Raw genomic sequence first — 16,629 nt, 5'->3', positions numbered from 1 at the left:
GATATCCTAAATTGTTTGTCAAAATTCAAAAATGGCAAAAGTGAAAATTATGGCATTTTACTTGATCAGGACTATAATTTTAATGATATTCTACTCTTATTACATGTTACAGATTATTAAATAGGAGTGAATAACAGAAGCACTGAACTTGACATGCAAATCCTCCTTTCCTCTTTCTTGGAAAGAGTTTGCATGTTTGTCTTCAAACTGCTAGAGAGGACTGGGAAATGTCATTACTGTAGAAGTAATGCTAGAGTCAGAAAAGAGATACATAAAGAAAAATGAAAAGAGTTAAACAGAATCTGGCAAATTTTCTTACCATTGTTTTTGTAGATAGTCATACGTAGAAAGTTATATGAACCACAAGTCTTGTAATATATATATTATATATAAATTAAGAATATTTTCTAATGGTTCCATCTTCTTGTTTAAAAAGTGATGTTAAATAATACGTTGAGATCAGAAACTGGCATAAATAACACATTAATGGAATAGGAATAAATAAATAAATAAATGGTAGCCATCTTCCCCTAAAAAGACGGAAAGTAAAAAGTGGCCTCTTTCCCCAAATGAGGTAGTTTTATTCTTTTGATTGTAACCCAAGTATTGCTATTTTTCCTATTGAGATCTTTTTTTGGTTTTGATCATTTGACATTCAATATTTATTGAAGCTCTATTAAGAATGTCATAGACAACTGAAGACCCATTCTTTATGCTTGAAGAATTCCCAGGTCTAGTGGAGGGAGACGGAAATATAAACAGCAAATACACCGCAAACCGCAGCATGATAAATGCTAGAACAGAAGTAAGTTCGTGCAGAGCAATATGGGATGCAGCCAAGGGGCAGAGAAACTCTCGGGCTCTGCATCTTCAAGGAACAACAGACTCAATATGCCTTTCTACATTCCAGTAGCGTGTGTGGGATCATGGCATTTACAAAGGAAGTAAGATTCAAGGACAGTAAAGAGGAAGGTGAAAGGTGCTGAACCATTCTGAGGGTAAAAAAAGCAAGAGTAGAAAGAAACAAAAACACACTGAGACACAAATTGCTCTAGATGCACACACAACCCGGGGCTAGATTTTTTTTTACACAGGCACATAGTGAGTCTTCCTCTTGGGTGACAGAATATCAAGGATTAGTACAGGCAAAGTGAAAAGACAAATGAGTATGTGTGTTCAGATTTCCTGGAATCTATACAGGGATCTCAATTTCCCTCCACATAAGTAGCACCATTGATGTAAGTAGGAAACAAAGGTTCCATTAAGGTTTATTATGTGACTTAGATACCCTGGTAGAGAATTTTTCTGCCAAAACTGTTTTAGTTGCTTATTTTAGGTGAAATGGTAAGAAGTAAGATCTTATAGCACATCTCATATTTTAACTAATATTTCTTTATATAATACATTTTAACTAATCCAGAATCATCTATGGTAGGAAAAAAAAAAAAAAAAAGTCCTATAAAATCTAATAAAGGCCTCAAGAATACAAGCCAGTACCTCCCAGACTTACATCTGAAAACCAGGTAACAGCAATATCATTTGAGCTTTCTTTAAGAAAAAAAAGAAAAAAAAAGTTATATACATTAAACTTAGACAGTTTTTTTTTAATATTGCCTGAAATAAGACATCATTATTTTAAAAGGCTTCATTTTGTTGGTTTACTTGGTTTTCAAATTTTCACATAAAAATTGGGGAATGGCAACTAAGTTTTCACAATCATATATCACCCTCAAATATGTCAAAAATGATCTTAAAAAACAAGATACTTAAATGTATTAGTACTTAACTAATACTTTAATAAAACATCAGTCCAATTATTTACTTTTATAATATATTCAAGATCATATTTGTAATCGCTGGTGTCATCACTACAAACAGTGGTAGTTTTCTTCTTGCTGTTTTCTGGCTATGAAATTCTTCAGTACATGAATGTATTATTAACAGACATTTTAGTAGAAATCCTACGTCAACAAAATTAACAGCCCAGTCCTGGGAGCCTACAATTTCCTCAAATACTAACTAAATATGATTTTGCGATTTCAATGGACACATTCAAAATATTCAGCATTTGGTACTCCATTCCCATCACCACCAGCACCGCACAAAACAACCCAGAATTGCATCTATTGCATGTAAAGAGTCTTCTGTCCAATTTGTGCCACTTCTGTGATGTAATGGATGTGGAAAATATTTCCACTCAAGGTTTTCAGTACTTATTACAGTGAATAAAAAAGAAGTGAAGAAAAACTATGGCAAAAAAAGAAAAACTATGGAGAATAATTGTGTATTTATTCCCTTAATGACTTACAGGATAGTCTATTTTTCTATAGAAAATGGAAATCATTTATTAATGTAAGTAGAATTTTTAAAGACTTATTTTAAAACCTGGGATTACACGTTACCATATAAAGTAAAGACATTTTGGAATAAAATTAAGTATGAGTAGCATAACTGTATGTAATTATTAACATCTAACCTTGTTAATATCCTTATGTGGTAGTTTATTTGAAATGGTATTAAATGATTCTTTCATAAGATTTTACATAGCATTTATATAAAACATTTAAGATTTAATATATTTTACATAAATCTTACTAAATTAAGAGTCTGCAAATTTTCACATTCTTTTCCTACAACTTGGCATAGTCAAAAAGGTCTTCTTTGAATGAGGTAAGGAATGCTGAATATATAAGAACTACTTATAAACGCATCAGCTACAATTATGTCATCAGGAATTACTTATCCTTACCTTTCTGACTCAGAATACCCAAACAATTAAAGGACACACATTTAGAATAAAGAGAATACAGACTGTTCAATTTTACTGATACAGCATATATTCTTCCCCTATTATATAATGTTTTCCTAGTTCAGTTCTATTAACATGATAACAATTTTAACATGATCACTTACTTGCTTTGGAGCTATTCCTTTCTCATTTTGCCAGCTAATTAGCCAAAAGACATAGACGTGGTCCCACATGTTATATATCGAATGTCTAAAATCACTAATATTCTTACTCACTTACAAAACAAATGACAATCGAGTCCAACTTCTATAAATCCTAGCACTGTTTCAACCTACATCTCACGATCATGACCTGCAAAATCTTTGAAAACCATGCTTAATGCGCACACAACTTTGTTTTCGTGACTTGCTACCATTCATAAAAAAAAATTCCAAAACTAGATTCATTTTCCCACTCCTCACGGGCAGTCAATTTCATGACAGAATTGTAACCACCGATAAAAGAGATTCTAGATTTTATTAAAACAGCAATAAAACAAACAGACAAATACTAGTTTCTGGTGTTAATTGTCTTATTAGCCAGCTTGTAGCATCACATTTTCTGTGTGTACTGTAGCTTCTTATTCTAGGGGACACTAATTAGTTTTAAATGGTGTTAAATACCATCCCTGCAGTTGCAAGTGCTTCTCTGGGATTTTTACTAGAGAAAAGAATTCCTGTAATTTAAAACCACTTTGTTTTCTTCAGCCACAGCTGTTAGTGAAACACTGACCTGTAGAAATCTTAAAGGTTTTCAACCCTCTCTCATTGCCGTTAGTCTGCATTTATTTTCTAACACATCTTCTCCCCGTGTACTATTGCTCTTCCATAATCCCCATCCCCCAAATTGCTTTCAGCAGAGAAACCGCATCTAGCTAGTTAAGCCCTTCTCTCTCCCTCCCACCCCTCACCCCTTACAAAGCCTTGGCTACTCTTAAAGAAAATTCTCCAACAACGTGTCAATTTTATATTGGCCACAAAGACAACTTCTGTTGGGGGAGGGGGAGGAAAGAGGGACTGGAGCTTGGCTGTCCCTTTCCACAGACAGGGATCTTTGTGGCAATCAGAAAACATTTCCTGCATAAAAAATCAACACACTCTCTAGTTGCAGGGTTGGGGAGGGAGAAGGAATATACGCATCAGCCGTGTCCTCAAAGGAATGGAACACATCCCTTAACCTTCCAAACAGGAAAGTCATTTTTCTCAAAAATATGTCAGCTTTCTTGCATTATTAAACGTAATCCACAATCTGAAATACTCGAGTAGCTCCCCCACTGGGGACTGGGAGAAAGCTCTAAATCACTCCTGTACTTTTCTCTTTTTCCTCTGCATTTCCGTTGCACTATTTGTTCCATCCAGTTCATCTCTGACACGCTCCTCGTGTATATCAACAAGGGACCAAGGAGAGCAAAAATCACGCAAGAGGGCAATTAGGTTTTACAAGATCAGCCTGTGCTTTAATTCTACCTGCCTCCAAGTGGCTTCACAGCAAGGAGACCCCAGAGTCTGCGCTTCCCAGTGGGGTTTCGAAAGAGCAAGCACACGGGATTTATTGTGTGAAGCACTTTTTTTTTTTTTTTTCCAATTATAGGGCCGTCGGGGAGGGGGACACCCTGGTCTTCAGGTGTCTGAAAGTCATTTAGTCCAAACAGGCACTTTACTGAGTTTGTGTCATCTTTTAGTCCTGCTTCCCCAACGTGGGGCAGTACAGCTAAAGGGGTTTTGGGTTGACACAGTGAGACAGAGAGGGCAAAGGTGAGAGGAAGGGAAGTGTACTTTTTACAGGGCTGTCGCATCAAGTAGATATCCTACAAATCCATTTCAAGGAATGTGCCTGAGAGCGTGATTGTGACAAGGTAGATTCTCCCCGAGGGGCTGCAGCCAATAAAGACCCCCGCCCCCACCTCAGCAACCTCCACGGCAAACTGGCTCCACGTTTTTGACACACGACCAGGGCATCTTGATGAGGGCTTTCCTATCCTCGTCGCCCCATTCTAAAATCCTGAAACCCAAAACTAGCCTGAGACCTTTACTAGTGAAGATCACAAATCAAAAGACTTCAAAGATGACAGAGTTAAAGACCAAAGATTAAGCCCTTGTGTTGAAATAGCACATCTTAATGCCAATTCCCAACACCCCTCCCTCCCATCTCCCCCTCTCTGCTGGGCACTTACCTTCTTTGGGCGGTCGCTTGGCCTCCCTGGTAAGATTGCAGACCTGGGTAGTTTGAAGCTCCTGGGTCAGGCAGCCCTCGGTCTGCTCATTCAGGGGTAACACCACGTTATTTAACAAAACCAGAGACTGCTCGTCGATCCCCCACTCTCCCAAATGCTGAGGACAGGTGCATTTTGTATACATGATCCCACATGATTCCGTTCTCCCATTTTCTGATTTTAAGCAGCTCTCCAGCCAAGTGCATAATACATGGCAACCAAACTGGCTCGGGCTCACCTTGTTCAATACCAAAAACTCAAAAAAAGATTTCTGATCTTCTTCCCCTTTTTTCTGTAATCCTGGGAAATTGGTTGGAAACACCCGACGTATTTGAATAAAATTTTTATCATACTGTAGAAAAACGAAAGCATTCTTGGAATCGCAGAGTTGCATTATAGAATGATTCTTTCTTAAAAGATCCTTTATTTTTTCATGGGAAAAATGATCAAACTGATAAGCCAAGAGGGAAAAGTTAGAGCAGCTAAGGTCCTTTTTGGAAAATTTCAGGTAAATGCTATATTTGGTTGGATCTGGATTTTCCAGCGTCCAAGTGCAGTTTGTAAAGTTTTTGGGAAACATTTCACTTACAGAATACGATCCATAAATGACTCCCTTCACCAAAGTTGAACACCAGAAGTCTTGGGCAGCATTAAATCCAAACATAACCAGGAGATAGGTGGAAAATATATAAATCAGCAGGTTACGAACAGCCTTCATCCTATGTCATTTGGCCTGTAAAAATGGCAATGAAAGTAAAATGCAAGTAGGAGTCTACGCACATTTAAAAAAGAAACTCCTTCCAATATTACAGCCAGCTGTTTTCAAGATTTCAGTAAAAAACCCTTGTTAAAAGAAGGGCAGGTAATTTTTTTTTTTTATTTTATAACGCTAGTAAATTATCTGTTGCTGTGTGAACAGCGCCCTCACGTGGTCATTCACAATGGCCAAATTCCCCACATTCAATTTAAAAATAATATTTAATAGATGATTAACAGGAATGCTCTAATTTATTTACCAGGATTTCCTCCAAGTGAATTATGATTCTATTGAAGGAAGAGGAAAACATATCTTTTTAAAATATCATAACCTAAATTTTAATTTTTGAAATATTTTTAAGCAACATATACAACATTTTCTCTCATTCGGCCTACAGTAAACATCATCACACAAAATCTAATCTGATAATCTAGGAACAGCTGTCATCACATTATTTCTTTTATCTTAAATATGGAAAGCAATTTCTATAAAGGATAGCCACAATTTTAAAAAACATGAAAGATAATTTGTTGAGGATGAAACATCATCTCCCAAATGTCCATACTTGTCTTTGCAGGGACCACCATGTGAACTGATGGAAATTCCTGTGCAAAAACACTGGCATTCATGTGGATTAATAGAATTTTAAAACCATCATCTAAGAAAGGGCATAGATGGGTAGATACAAGGGAAAGACTTGTTGTTCAACATCACTAGTGAGAACCAGGATTTAAGGCAGTCATTTCAATGTGACATGCCCTCTTGGGATACATAAAGTGGATCACTGTATTAGTATCTGTATCCAAAGGCGATGTCAGTGAAAAAAATCCCAGAACCACAGTAATTGAGCCGGCTTCAGCCTTTTAATTTTTTTTTAATTAGGGCTATTTTATCTAGAGTTATCTACTGTAATTTAAGATTTACACATGGTAGATAAAAGACATGAGCATTTTCTTTCCTAGCAGATTTCAATTACCGAATTGCTCTCTTTCCAACAAGAGCTCCAAAGCTCCTTTTCTTTATATTTTTTAACCTGGCCTTGCATAATAAAGTAATCCTTGATTATATTTACCTCTGTAAGTTGTTATCCAAAAATAACTCGAATTTTTTCAGCTTTAACCTTTAAGAAGTTATTTCTTAGAATAAATGACACTGCTTTTTTGTTTAGCCTTTGAGCTGAGAAAAGTGATGCCAAGTTAATTATAAAAGTCTTTAGGCTGCAGTCTCTTCCACTGTTCTGTAAACAGAGACAGACATACAGACATATAGACAGTTAAGAGTTTTCATGTCTTTGCCTGGGTCCTCTCTGAACCAAAGGATAAAACCCTCTTCCTTCCCATTGCATAACACACACCAACGCATGCACACAAATACCAGTGACCGAAGTCCCTGAAGATAGATCTGCATTTTCCAGATCATAATTCAAATTCTATGTCTTGATATAGGAGAAAACAGCCCCAACTCTAAATCTCTATATAGCAGCAGTTTAAAATAACATCAGAACTGCTGGGACTATCAAAACAGCGTTCTCTCTTTCAAGCATACAGCTCAATGAATAATGCATTTTCTTCTTGATAAAATAAAGCCAATGAGCATTTAAAGGTTAAAAAATTGGTAAAGTTGCAGGAAATTTTGGAAATAATTTCCTCTTTTTTTGCTGTAGCACTTTGCAGGCAATGCAGGTCTGCGCAGTGTTCTTCAGGATAGAGTGTAGGCGTTGAGAGCCAATGTGACAATAAGTGTCTAAATTAGGAATTCCATCCATGAAAGGGGGCTTCATTTTATAAGAGGTAACTCAAAAAGAGGTCGTATTTCTTTTCCTAATGAAATCCGGTACTTTTGCTTCCATTTATTTGACAGTGCATGTCTGCATTGCTGTGCTCATCAAGGATTAGAAAGAGTGAGGAAATAGCTCTGATTTCACTTTCAAGCTTGCTCAAGAGAGCCCCCTCAACATAATGCTCTTTATTTTAATCCTTAAGCCTTGGTATACGGAGCCTTGTTTTATTCTAAAGAATCAAAAATGAATCATTGAACTCTGCCGTTCCCCCCACCCCCGCCCTCGACTGCAGGGCCAGTTCAAACAATTGTATTTCCCTCTTTAAGAAAGAAAGAATGGGGTAGGGGGTGTCTAAGGGACGGCTACCAAGGTCTCAAGGATGTTGTATTTATTTATTTATTTATTTATTTATTTGTCGCCTGCTGAGAAGCAAACCGGCATTTAGTTTAGCTATTCTCAAAAACTGATTTTCTGGGTGACACTTTAGTTTAGTCGAACATAGACGGCGCCATCACTCCACTAATTTTTTTTTCCCCCAATAGAAGACCCACTGCCTCCCCTTCTCTTAACTTCCTTCTAACCTAAAAATTTCTCCCCATAAAATCACCCCGATCACACACAACCCTCAGATTTTCTAGGTCTCCCTGTCTATTCCTTCCGACCCAGCACCATCTCTGGAAAAACAGACTTCTCTAACTTTTCAACTGCGGCGTTTAAGTAAATGCAGACAGTCGGGTTTCCTCGCAGCCCCTCCATCTGCCAGCAACAGCCTTTCCTCTCCGTGTCCTCCCTCCGCACACACCTAGACGGAGAGCTCCTCGCCGGCGACCCCTGGCAGAGGGAAGGTGACCCCGGACCCCCTTCCTTACCTTCCACTCCGAAAGCTCAGGGAGGCTCTTGCTCTAAGACACCAGCACCGGCACGCGTCCCAGCAACAGTGACGGAGAGACTCCCCTTCGGTCCCAATCACCGTTGCCCATTTTCCCCGGCTCAGCTTCAAAAATCAGGATTTATTTTTTTAAATGCACACTTAAGAGAAGCAAAAGATGGGGGCGGGGGATCCAAAGAGGGGAGCGGTAGGAGAAAAAAGCCCCCAGGACCCCGGAGCCTGACGCCGTATCCAACTGAATCCAACCTCCAAAGGAGGTGGGGGGGGGGCGGGCGGGGGAGAAGCCCCCGGTAGAGAGACTCTGAGGAAACAAACAAACAAAAAAATGCAAGTGGCTTAAAGGCGAGGATTTGTTTGATCAAATCCACCCCCAACAAACCGAATAGCCAAGAAGCAAAGAAAGCGCTGAGACGAGAAGTGACCGGCGACAGCAGCGGCTGCTAAGGCAGATTTGTTGGGGCGGTGGGTTTATTACAGGAGTATTCGTGGTCGGATCGGAAGGCTCAAGCTTATGCTTTTTCCTCTTTCCGCTTTCCTCCCTCCTCCTCCTCCTCCTCCCCCCCGCAGGTACTGATGGACGGACCGCGACTAAGGAGAGGGGGGAAAAAAATCCTTGGCTGGTGATGTCGGAAAGCTGTTTGAATGCCCAGCGAGGAGGGGCGCGAGAGGGAGCGAGATAGTAAAGCTCTGTCTCGGGTGTGCGCGCCGGCGCGCGGCGCTCGCTCTCCCCGGGGCGTGCGCGAGGGAGGGGGTGCGCGTCCCCGGGGGTGCGCGCGCGCGGCGCGCGCCGGTCTCCCGCGTACTCGTGCGCCGCGCGCCCCGTGCTAGCGCCGGTGCCGTGCGCCCGGCGGCCGGCCAGAGGCTCGACGAGCGCGGCGCGCCGGCTGTGCCTTCCCGGAGTGGGGCCTCCCGAGGGCGCGGGCGGGTGTGTGTGAGAGAAGAGGAGGGAAGCGGCGGGGTGAGAAAGGAGGGAGGCCCGGCGGGAGGGCGGGAGAGAGGCGGGGGGCTCCTCGGTGCTCCAGCCAGGGCCGCGGTGAGCCTGCACGTCACGGCTACTCAAAACCAAGCACGTCCCGAAAGCAGTATTTTCTGCGTCTGGGAGGTTTTTGCATCCTCAGTTCCCACCGCTGGGGCTGGCGGCGACCGACTGTAAGAGAAACTCACTGGGGGGGGGGGGTGCGGAGGACTGGAAGGAGACTCTGCCCGGTGGGAAGTAAATACTGGACTTGATCGTCTTTCTTTCTTTCAGCCTGAACTTGTCGCAGCTGAAGAACTGTCATTTCATCACCGGGATTCAGATGAATTGATCCGGTCCTCAGCGGAGGGGGCATATCTCGGCTCCTGAAACGCTGCGTGTCCCTCTGGCTGGAACAATACTAGTTTTTCTCAGCGAGGCTGCAATTAACATCTTATTTGTTCTGGCTAGATACAGGCTTTGTCAGGACCGCGGTGCGGCGACTGAGGTTGGGCATCTTGAATTGCTTTCTGCATGGCAATGGGATCGTGGTTGTGGGGTCTAAACTTTTGTTTTCTTAATGTATCTGATTCCTTTTCAAGTTTCCCTAGTAACAGGTTTGTGGACAGGGTTAGAAAAAAGAAAAAGAAAACGAGGGAAATGGGGAGCAAAGGCTACCAGAGTCTCAATTTAGCAGCCAAAAAAAAAAAAAAAAAGATAAATTTCCCCATCTTTATTTATTTATTTAGCCCCCTGGACAGTTGGCTGACAAGCATTTGATGAGCGAGCTTCAGATACAATGCTGCAAAAGGTCATTCGCCTACTGATTATGTCTCTACTTGTAAACGCAGTTGGTGGTTTGCAAAACAAGTGGCAAAATAGTGTGGTAATATGGTGAGGGAGACCACAAGGGGTAATTCATATATAAAGTGTCTCAGTCTTTCTAAGGGTGAGTGGTTTAAGCAGCAGGTGAAGTGGAATAAAACAGATTTCCATCATTTTTTCTCTGTACTCTTTCGGCATTTTTCTTCCTCTTGTTGTTCCTCTCCCTTGGGGCAAATGGAGAGTGAAGAACATCATTTTAAAAAAGGACCACAGGGAAAACAGAAAGGTGCCAATGATCTTTTATTCACTGAAGTTGTTTGAAATATTAAAATTGGCCCTTTACTTCTTAATACATATTAATGGGGTGACCCTCTTCAAGGCTTTCTCTTCTAGGACAAGTGTTCAGAATAACATCCTGTAAGGGAAACAGTTAATCATTCCCCAACCAACAAGCTTTAACCATGTTCCAGGAACATTCACTGGCTGAGAGAGCAGCCTGTGTGGCGTTTGGTGTTGTGTCATTTTTGGTTCATTACAATATTTTTTATTCATTTAGGGGAATGTGAAAGGAAAATAAGATTTATGTCTAGGGCATAATCCAAAACATTGTGTCTGAAGCAAAAACATTTTCTTTTAAAAACAAACAACATTCAGCAATACAAAGGAGAATCACCTTTCTTCTATTTCAACTTCCGTAGAGATTATAATTATGATATTTGCAAGACATTTTGGTCAGTTCTGTTATTTTGCCACAAGCAAATATAGAGATTAATGACAAATGCTCCAAAATGTGAAAAAGGAGAGGAAACAATGTGAGGTTTAGATATATATCTATCTTACATCTAGTAATTTCTCACATTATCTTCAAACACTATGCTTTTGATGTTTCTTAGAAAAATCTTAAAGTCATGACACAGTAACATAAGAATAACAGCTGAAAGGGACAATTTAAAAAGACTTAATCCTAAATGGAAAGGAGTACTTATTCCCAGGGTCATTTATATTCAAGTAGAACACAGGGCTGGGTCAGGGAGAAAGCCACCCTTAATAAAGCACTTCACCCTTCACACTGTTTCCCATAACCTTCATAAATTGCAAGCTACTGAGCCAGCCTGATGATGATCCTGCTGAGGTATATTTATAGCAGATGATTTGTGGATGATAAATACACCAAGCAAGACACCATCTCCAGTAACCCCAGGCTGGTCTGACTTCCTCAGGAGGTCATAATCAAGATTCACAAAAAGAATCATATATGGAGAATCTGGTCTCTGGACCCTGACAACAGCACAATCCAAAGGCAAAGCAAGGAAGAACCACCTTGATTCATGTCTGCACTATGTTCCATGTGAAAGCACCGCTGACATATTGACCCAACAATAAAAAGAGCAGCAGTTTACACAGTGTAGCCTCTCTGTGTCCTTTCCTCCCTATTGAGATTGGTCTGTTTTTATGCTTTAATACATTTTAAAAGTCACCATTTCAGATTACAATTATGAGCCTTCATTTGCCTCTCACACGTGCCTGGGTGTATCTGTGTACATACATTGGTATGTATACAAACACAGACCCATAATTTACACATACACACACTATGTATACATGTGTGTATATATGCATACATTTTATATTAACTGCATTCACATACATGTATATGTGATGTGTTCATTTATATTTCAGTTATTACACATGTATTTGGAAGCATGGTTTCACTAGGTTCCTTTTTAATTTTCTTTAGTAATAAAGTAGTCTCACCCCCAAACTTCCAGAATAATTGTATATTTAAATATAATTTAAAACTTGTATTTTAAATTGGCCCAAGCATGTAAAGTTGAAGTCTTTTAAATGTATCTCTCCTACTATTTATACATTTTTAAAGATTACTTCAGAGGAATGAGATTTCCAAGTATAATCTTTCTCTTTTATTGCTTTTTATTTTTTGCAGTTTTCTCCTTCTATCTTGGGGGGGGGGAAGAGCCCCATCCTCCAGGATCATTGCTAAATTCAGTATCACCTGCACAATTCTTGGACTCAAATGACAAGAATATGTTTTGAATATGCTTACTTAGTTCTAGAAAGTGTTTTCTTCCCCCTCACACTTTTCTCTCATAGTCTTGCAATATTAATATATTACCACTTTCAAATTTTAGAACTTTTCTTCAGTAAGGCTTTAAAAAGTACAAACGGACATCTAGGTGGCTTAGTTGGTGAAATGTCCGACTCTTGATCTCAGCTCAGGTCTTGAGCTCAGGGTTGTAAGATAAATAAAAAAGAAATAAATAAAATTTAAAAATGTAAAGAAAAGCACAAATAAGTTTGTAGATTATTCCTTTTCAATACGCTTTAATTTTTCAATACTTAATGTCTCCAGTACACACCCACAGACTTTGAAAAACCACTAATTCCAAAATGAAAGGAAATTAAAGTAACAAGTTCAGAGATATGAACCTTAACTATTATTTACTATGGTCAACTAATATATTCATATTTTGTGTTAATAAATGATCAAAATAGGGGCACCTAGGTGGCTCAGTGGCCTAAGACCTCTGCCTTCAGCTCAGGTCATGATCCCAGGGTCCTGGGGTCGAGCCCCACATCGGGCTCCCTGCTCGGCAGTGAGCCTGCTTCCCCCTCTCTCTCTTTGCCTGCCTCTCTGCCTACTTGTGATCTCTGTCTGTCAAACAAATAAATAAAATCTTTAAAAAATAAAATAAAATAAATGATCAAAATACTACATGATTAAATGGGTGAGTACGTACCTTATGCCTAAAGTTAGCATATTTACTATGAACTGAAAGAACTTCTCCATATTCTTCTTTCTCCTCCTCCCCTTACTCTTCTTCTTCCCCTTCTTCTTTCTTCTTATTATGAAATAATGAAATTTCTCAGGAAATATGCTGATTCTTCTCAGTTCCCTATCTAAAAACAAATTGACCATTTTCTAATCGGACATCCCAGAACAGAAACTACGTGACAGAAGTCCTTTAAAAAAAAAAAAAAAAAAAAAAAAAAGGAAGAAGAAGGGTAGACTAGAACAAAGGATATGTGAAATGATGGTTATCCTGGACTAGTTAGTCCAACCTTGCCCCATCCATGCATAGCCAGAGCAATTTTTTTTAATTGTATTCATTTATTTGACAGATAGAAAGACCACAAAGAGGCAGAGAGGCAGGCAGAGAGAGAGGGAGAAGCAGGCTCCCCACCAAGCAGAGAGCCTGATGCGGGGCTCGATCCCAGGATCCTGAGACCATGACCTGAGCCGAAGGCAGAGGCTTAACCCACTGAGCCACCCAGGTGCCCCGCCAGAGCAGTTTTTAACCAGAGGCTGTTTGCATCAAATTTCCATTTTTACCATTCTTTCCCTCTACAATGGCACATGGAAAACACTTAAACTGGTAAAAGGTTTTGGCCATCAATGACCAAGACTTCACTTGGGATTCAGGAAATGCCATGGGTAAGGTAACACATAATGTCACTTTTGTGTGTTGTACAAGTGTCTTGGAAAATATGACTTCAGAAGCTCAGAATATGTTTGCGGTTAAATATAAATTCACTCCCCAATTTTCCCCTTGTCAGTAGTTTTTATCAACTTATTTATATAAAAGTTGCTATATTTATACCTCTTCCTTTAATTCCTAGGATTTCAAATGAACTAGAAATGAAGGTTCTTCATTTTTACCCTGAATCTGATACTAGTTAAATATCTAGTTATGGACAAGAAACTGTGCACTCTCTGGACTTTGGTTTCTTACAGGAAAGGGCTTGACTATGGTTCCTCTTCATATCTTCTAAATAAAACAAGGCATCTCACAAGGCAGGGAAGCAATGAGAGAAAAATACAACGAAATTCTATTCTGGGAAGAATCAAAACTGTTTCTTTCACTCAAACATTGGAAATGCTATTCTGTCTTAATTTTTAAGACCTGCATAGCTTTACCAGCTTTACCCTCCCTTCCGGGCTGCCACCTGCTAATACAGACAACTCATTATATTCTTAGCCTTCCCTCACTGTGATCAATTTTTTTCCCCCTCTTGGATTGAGTCCCAACCCTATGAACAATGATGATAAGAACTTAAATTGTAAGGACCTGCATATCTGTTGACCTGTATCAACACAGAGATTGAGGTCTATTGATCACCTATTATTTCTGAACTCTTGGGTCTCTCCAGCTCTGTTCCTTACCAGTCCTGACTCATTCTTCGTACCATTTCTCTTCCCACCAGATTCCCTCACTTGGACTTTTAGATCTCTTTTCTCTTTTATTCCAACACACTATTATGCAGAATGTTCTCTCTATATCTTCTGCTAACTAAAGCCCGTTATTTTTTGCATTCTCTTGCAACGATGTCAAGTGGAAGATGCATGTTTCTCCCATATTCTGATTAACTAGGGTTTATGGGTAGATGGGATTTGTGTCTTTATTGTTTATTACTGGTTTTGAATATTTACTTCTTATCTCACTTTTATATCCCTTTTTCTTGGAGGTTATATAATTTTCCTTTGGTAGCCTCACCTCTTCCTTTTTGCTCTCTTCTTACTGACTTACAAATTTTGCTTTTTATTCATGCAATCTTTTAGCCACTCAGTTTTTCTCTCCATCCAGCTTCCAGTCTCTCATGTTTTCAGCATCCATGTAGATGGCTTATATGGCATACTGTCTATCTTTTCAGATCAATTTCTGTATTTCCTTCATACCAACTCAACCACATTTTCCTGTGGTCTTAAACTAAAGACCACAATGACTGCACCACCTCCAATATTTCAAATTTAATTTTCCAATTCTATACCTATTGTCTCCTACTTTTGTAAACTCACCTGGTCAATGACCACATGGAGTCAAGTTTTCCAGAAAATTCAGATCTTTAATCCATTCCCACTATGGGGGAATGGATTTCTTCTCCTGTCTTTTCTTTCCTCCTTATCCTCTGTGATAGGCGGCTTCTAAGATGTCCCTCAATGATCCCTACTTCTTGTCATTCATGCCTTTGTGTAATCATCTCCACTTGAGAGTGAGCTAGCTTTAGATACTTGCTTCTACTGAGCAGGCAGCAGTGATAGGATGTCGCTTCCATGTTTAGGGTATAAAATGACTGTCTTCCATCTTGGGAGCTCCTTCACTCTCCCTTATAGCACTCATCTGAGGTAAGCCCCTTGTCCTATTGTGAGACAGCCCTATGGAGAACCACAAGTGACTTGGATTAGAAGTTTATCTTCCAACCCTGTCAATAGCTATGTGCATGAGCTTGGAAGTGAAAGTTTCCCCAGTCAGATTGTGAGATGTCCTTCCTGGAAAATATCTTGGTAGTAGCCTCATGAAAGCCTTTGAATGAGAACCACTCAGCTAAGCAGCTCCTGGTTTCCTGATCTGCAGACACTATATGATATCAAATGTTTATTGTTTCCAATTGCTAAGTTTGGGGATAACCTTTTATATAACCATAGGTAACTAATGCATATACTATGGATTCCATTCCAATTATTAAAATAATTTACTTATAACTTTCAACTTTCTGTTACATTTCCATGGCTGAATCACTATGCATACTGTACTGTACTCAACCGTGGTCTCTGAGCCACACCCATGAAGCGGAACACTGGTGAAGAAATTCACACCCTTAGGCAACCTGATGTCCCAATGCATTCATAATCGCCAGGTTCATATGGCCTCACCACACAGGCTGTCACTCGAAACTTTCACTTATGAGCTCACTCTCCTATTATACCCAATGAATATTTTGTAACTTTTCCTTGATTATTAAATCTTAAATCTTCCCTTCGACTCTTCAATTCTGATAACTTCCTTTATTCTTCACTTATAAAACAGATGTGATCATATGGGAACTCCCTCATCTTACATAATGAAATCATTAAACCTATGTCTTTGCCCATTTTCTCTTTTCTTATAGTCTCTACAGAGATATTGCTCTTATCTCAAAAACTATGCCTTCCATAAATATCTCAGATTTCTATTGTTTCTCACACAACCAAAAATCTTTCCATCTCTCCTGGATCATTTATATCAGTGTGCAGATATTTTAAAGCAATATGGCCATTCTGTAACAATTTTTAATTAACAATCCTTATTTCTTATTTCCCCTTCATAACTAATCTTTAAAAAGAAGTCTATCACAATTACTTCATTTCCTCACTTCCTTCTCATTTCTCAATTCCTTCTAATTGGCTCCCAGCCTCACTGTTCCACTGAAAAAGTTCTGGCCAAGGTCACTAAAGGCCTTCATGTTGCCAAATTCACAGATAAATTTCTTTTTTCATTTACCCCAACTTTTAACACTATTTTACTTCCTATACCACTTCTTTCCATCTTGATTCCTGTTTTACCATACCCTTCTAGACCTCACTGACTTTCCAGTCACTTTTTTTTTTTGACCATAAAATGCCAGTTCCTTAGGGATAACTGTTAA

At 39.4% G+C, this 16,629-nt stretch overlaps 1 protein-coding gene across 3 annotated transcripts in view; it reads right to left on the bottom strand.

The window, feature by feature from the left end:
- ADGRB3 (adhesion G protein-coupled receptor B3) overlaps window positions 1–9,104 on the bottom strand; it is a 731,117-nt gene extending 722,013 nt beyond the window's left edge. For 2 of the 3 annotated variants that reach the window (XM_044253842.1, XM_044253861.1), the window contains exons 1-3: window positions 8,407–9,104; window positions 6,830–6,994; window positions 4,962–5,733 (exon numbers count right to left, since the gene is read on the bottom strand). In XM_044253842.1, coding sequence (XP_044109777.1) covers window positions 4,962–5,718 — 757 coding nt within the window. In that variant the 5' untranslated portion in view covers window positions 5,719–5,733; window positions 6,830–6,994; window positions 8,407–9,104. The remainder of the gene's footprint in view (window positions 1–4,961; window positions 5,734–6,829; window positions 6,995–8,406) is intronic. The other variant, XM_044253851.1, reaches the window with a different exon arrangement.
- Between the last annotated feature and the right edge of the window lie 7,525 nt (window positions 9,105–16,629).

This window comes from Neovison vison, chromosome 1 (assembly GCF_020171115.1).
Source record: "Neovison vison isolate M4711 chromosome 1, ASM_NN_V1, whole genome shotgun sequence".
Taxonomy (NCBI): domain Eukaryota; kingdom Metazoa; phylum Chordata; class Mammalia; order Carnivora; family Mustelidae; genus Neogale; species Neogale vison.
This window is presented reverse-complemented; position numbering and strand designations above follow the sequence as displayed.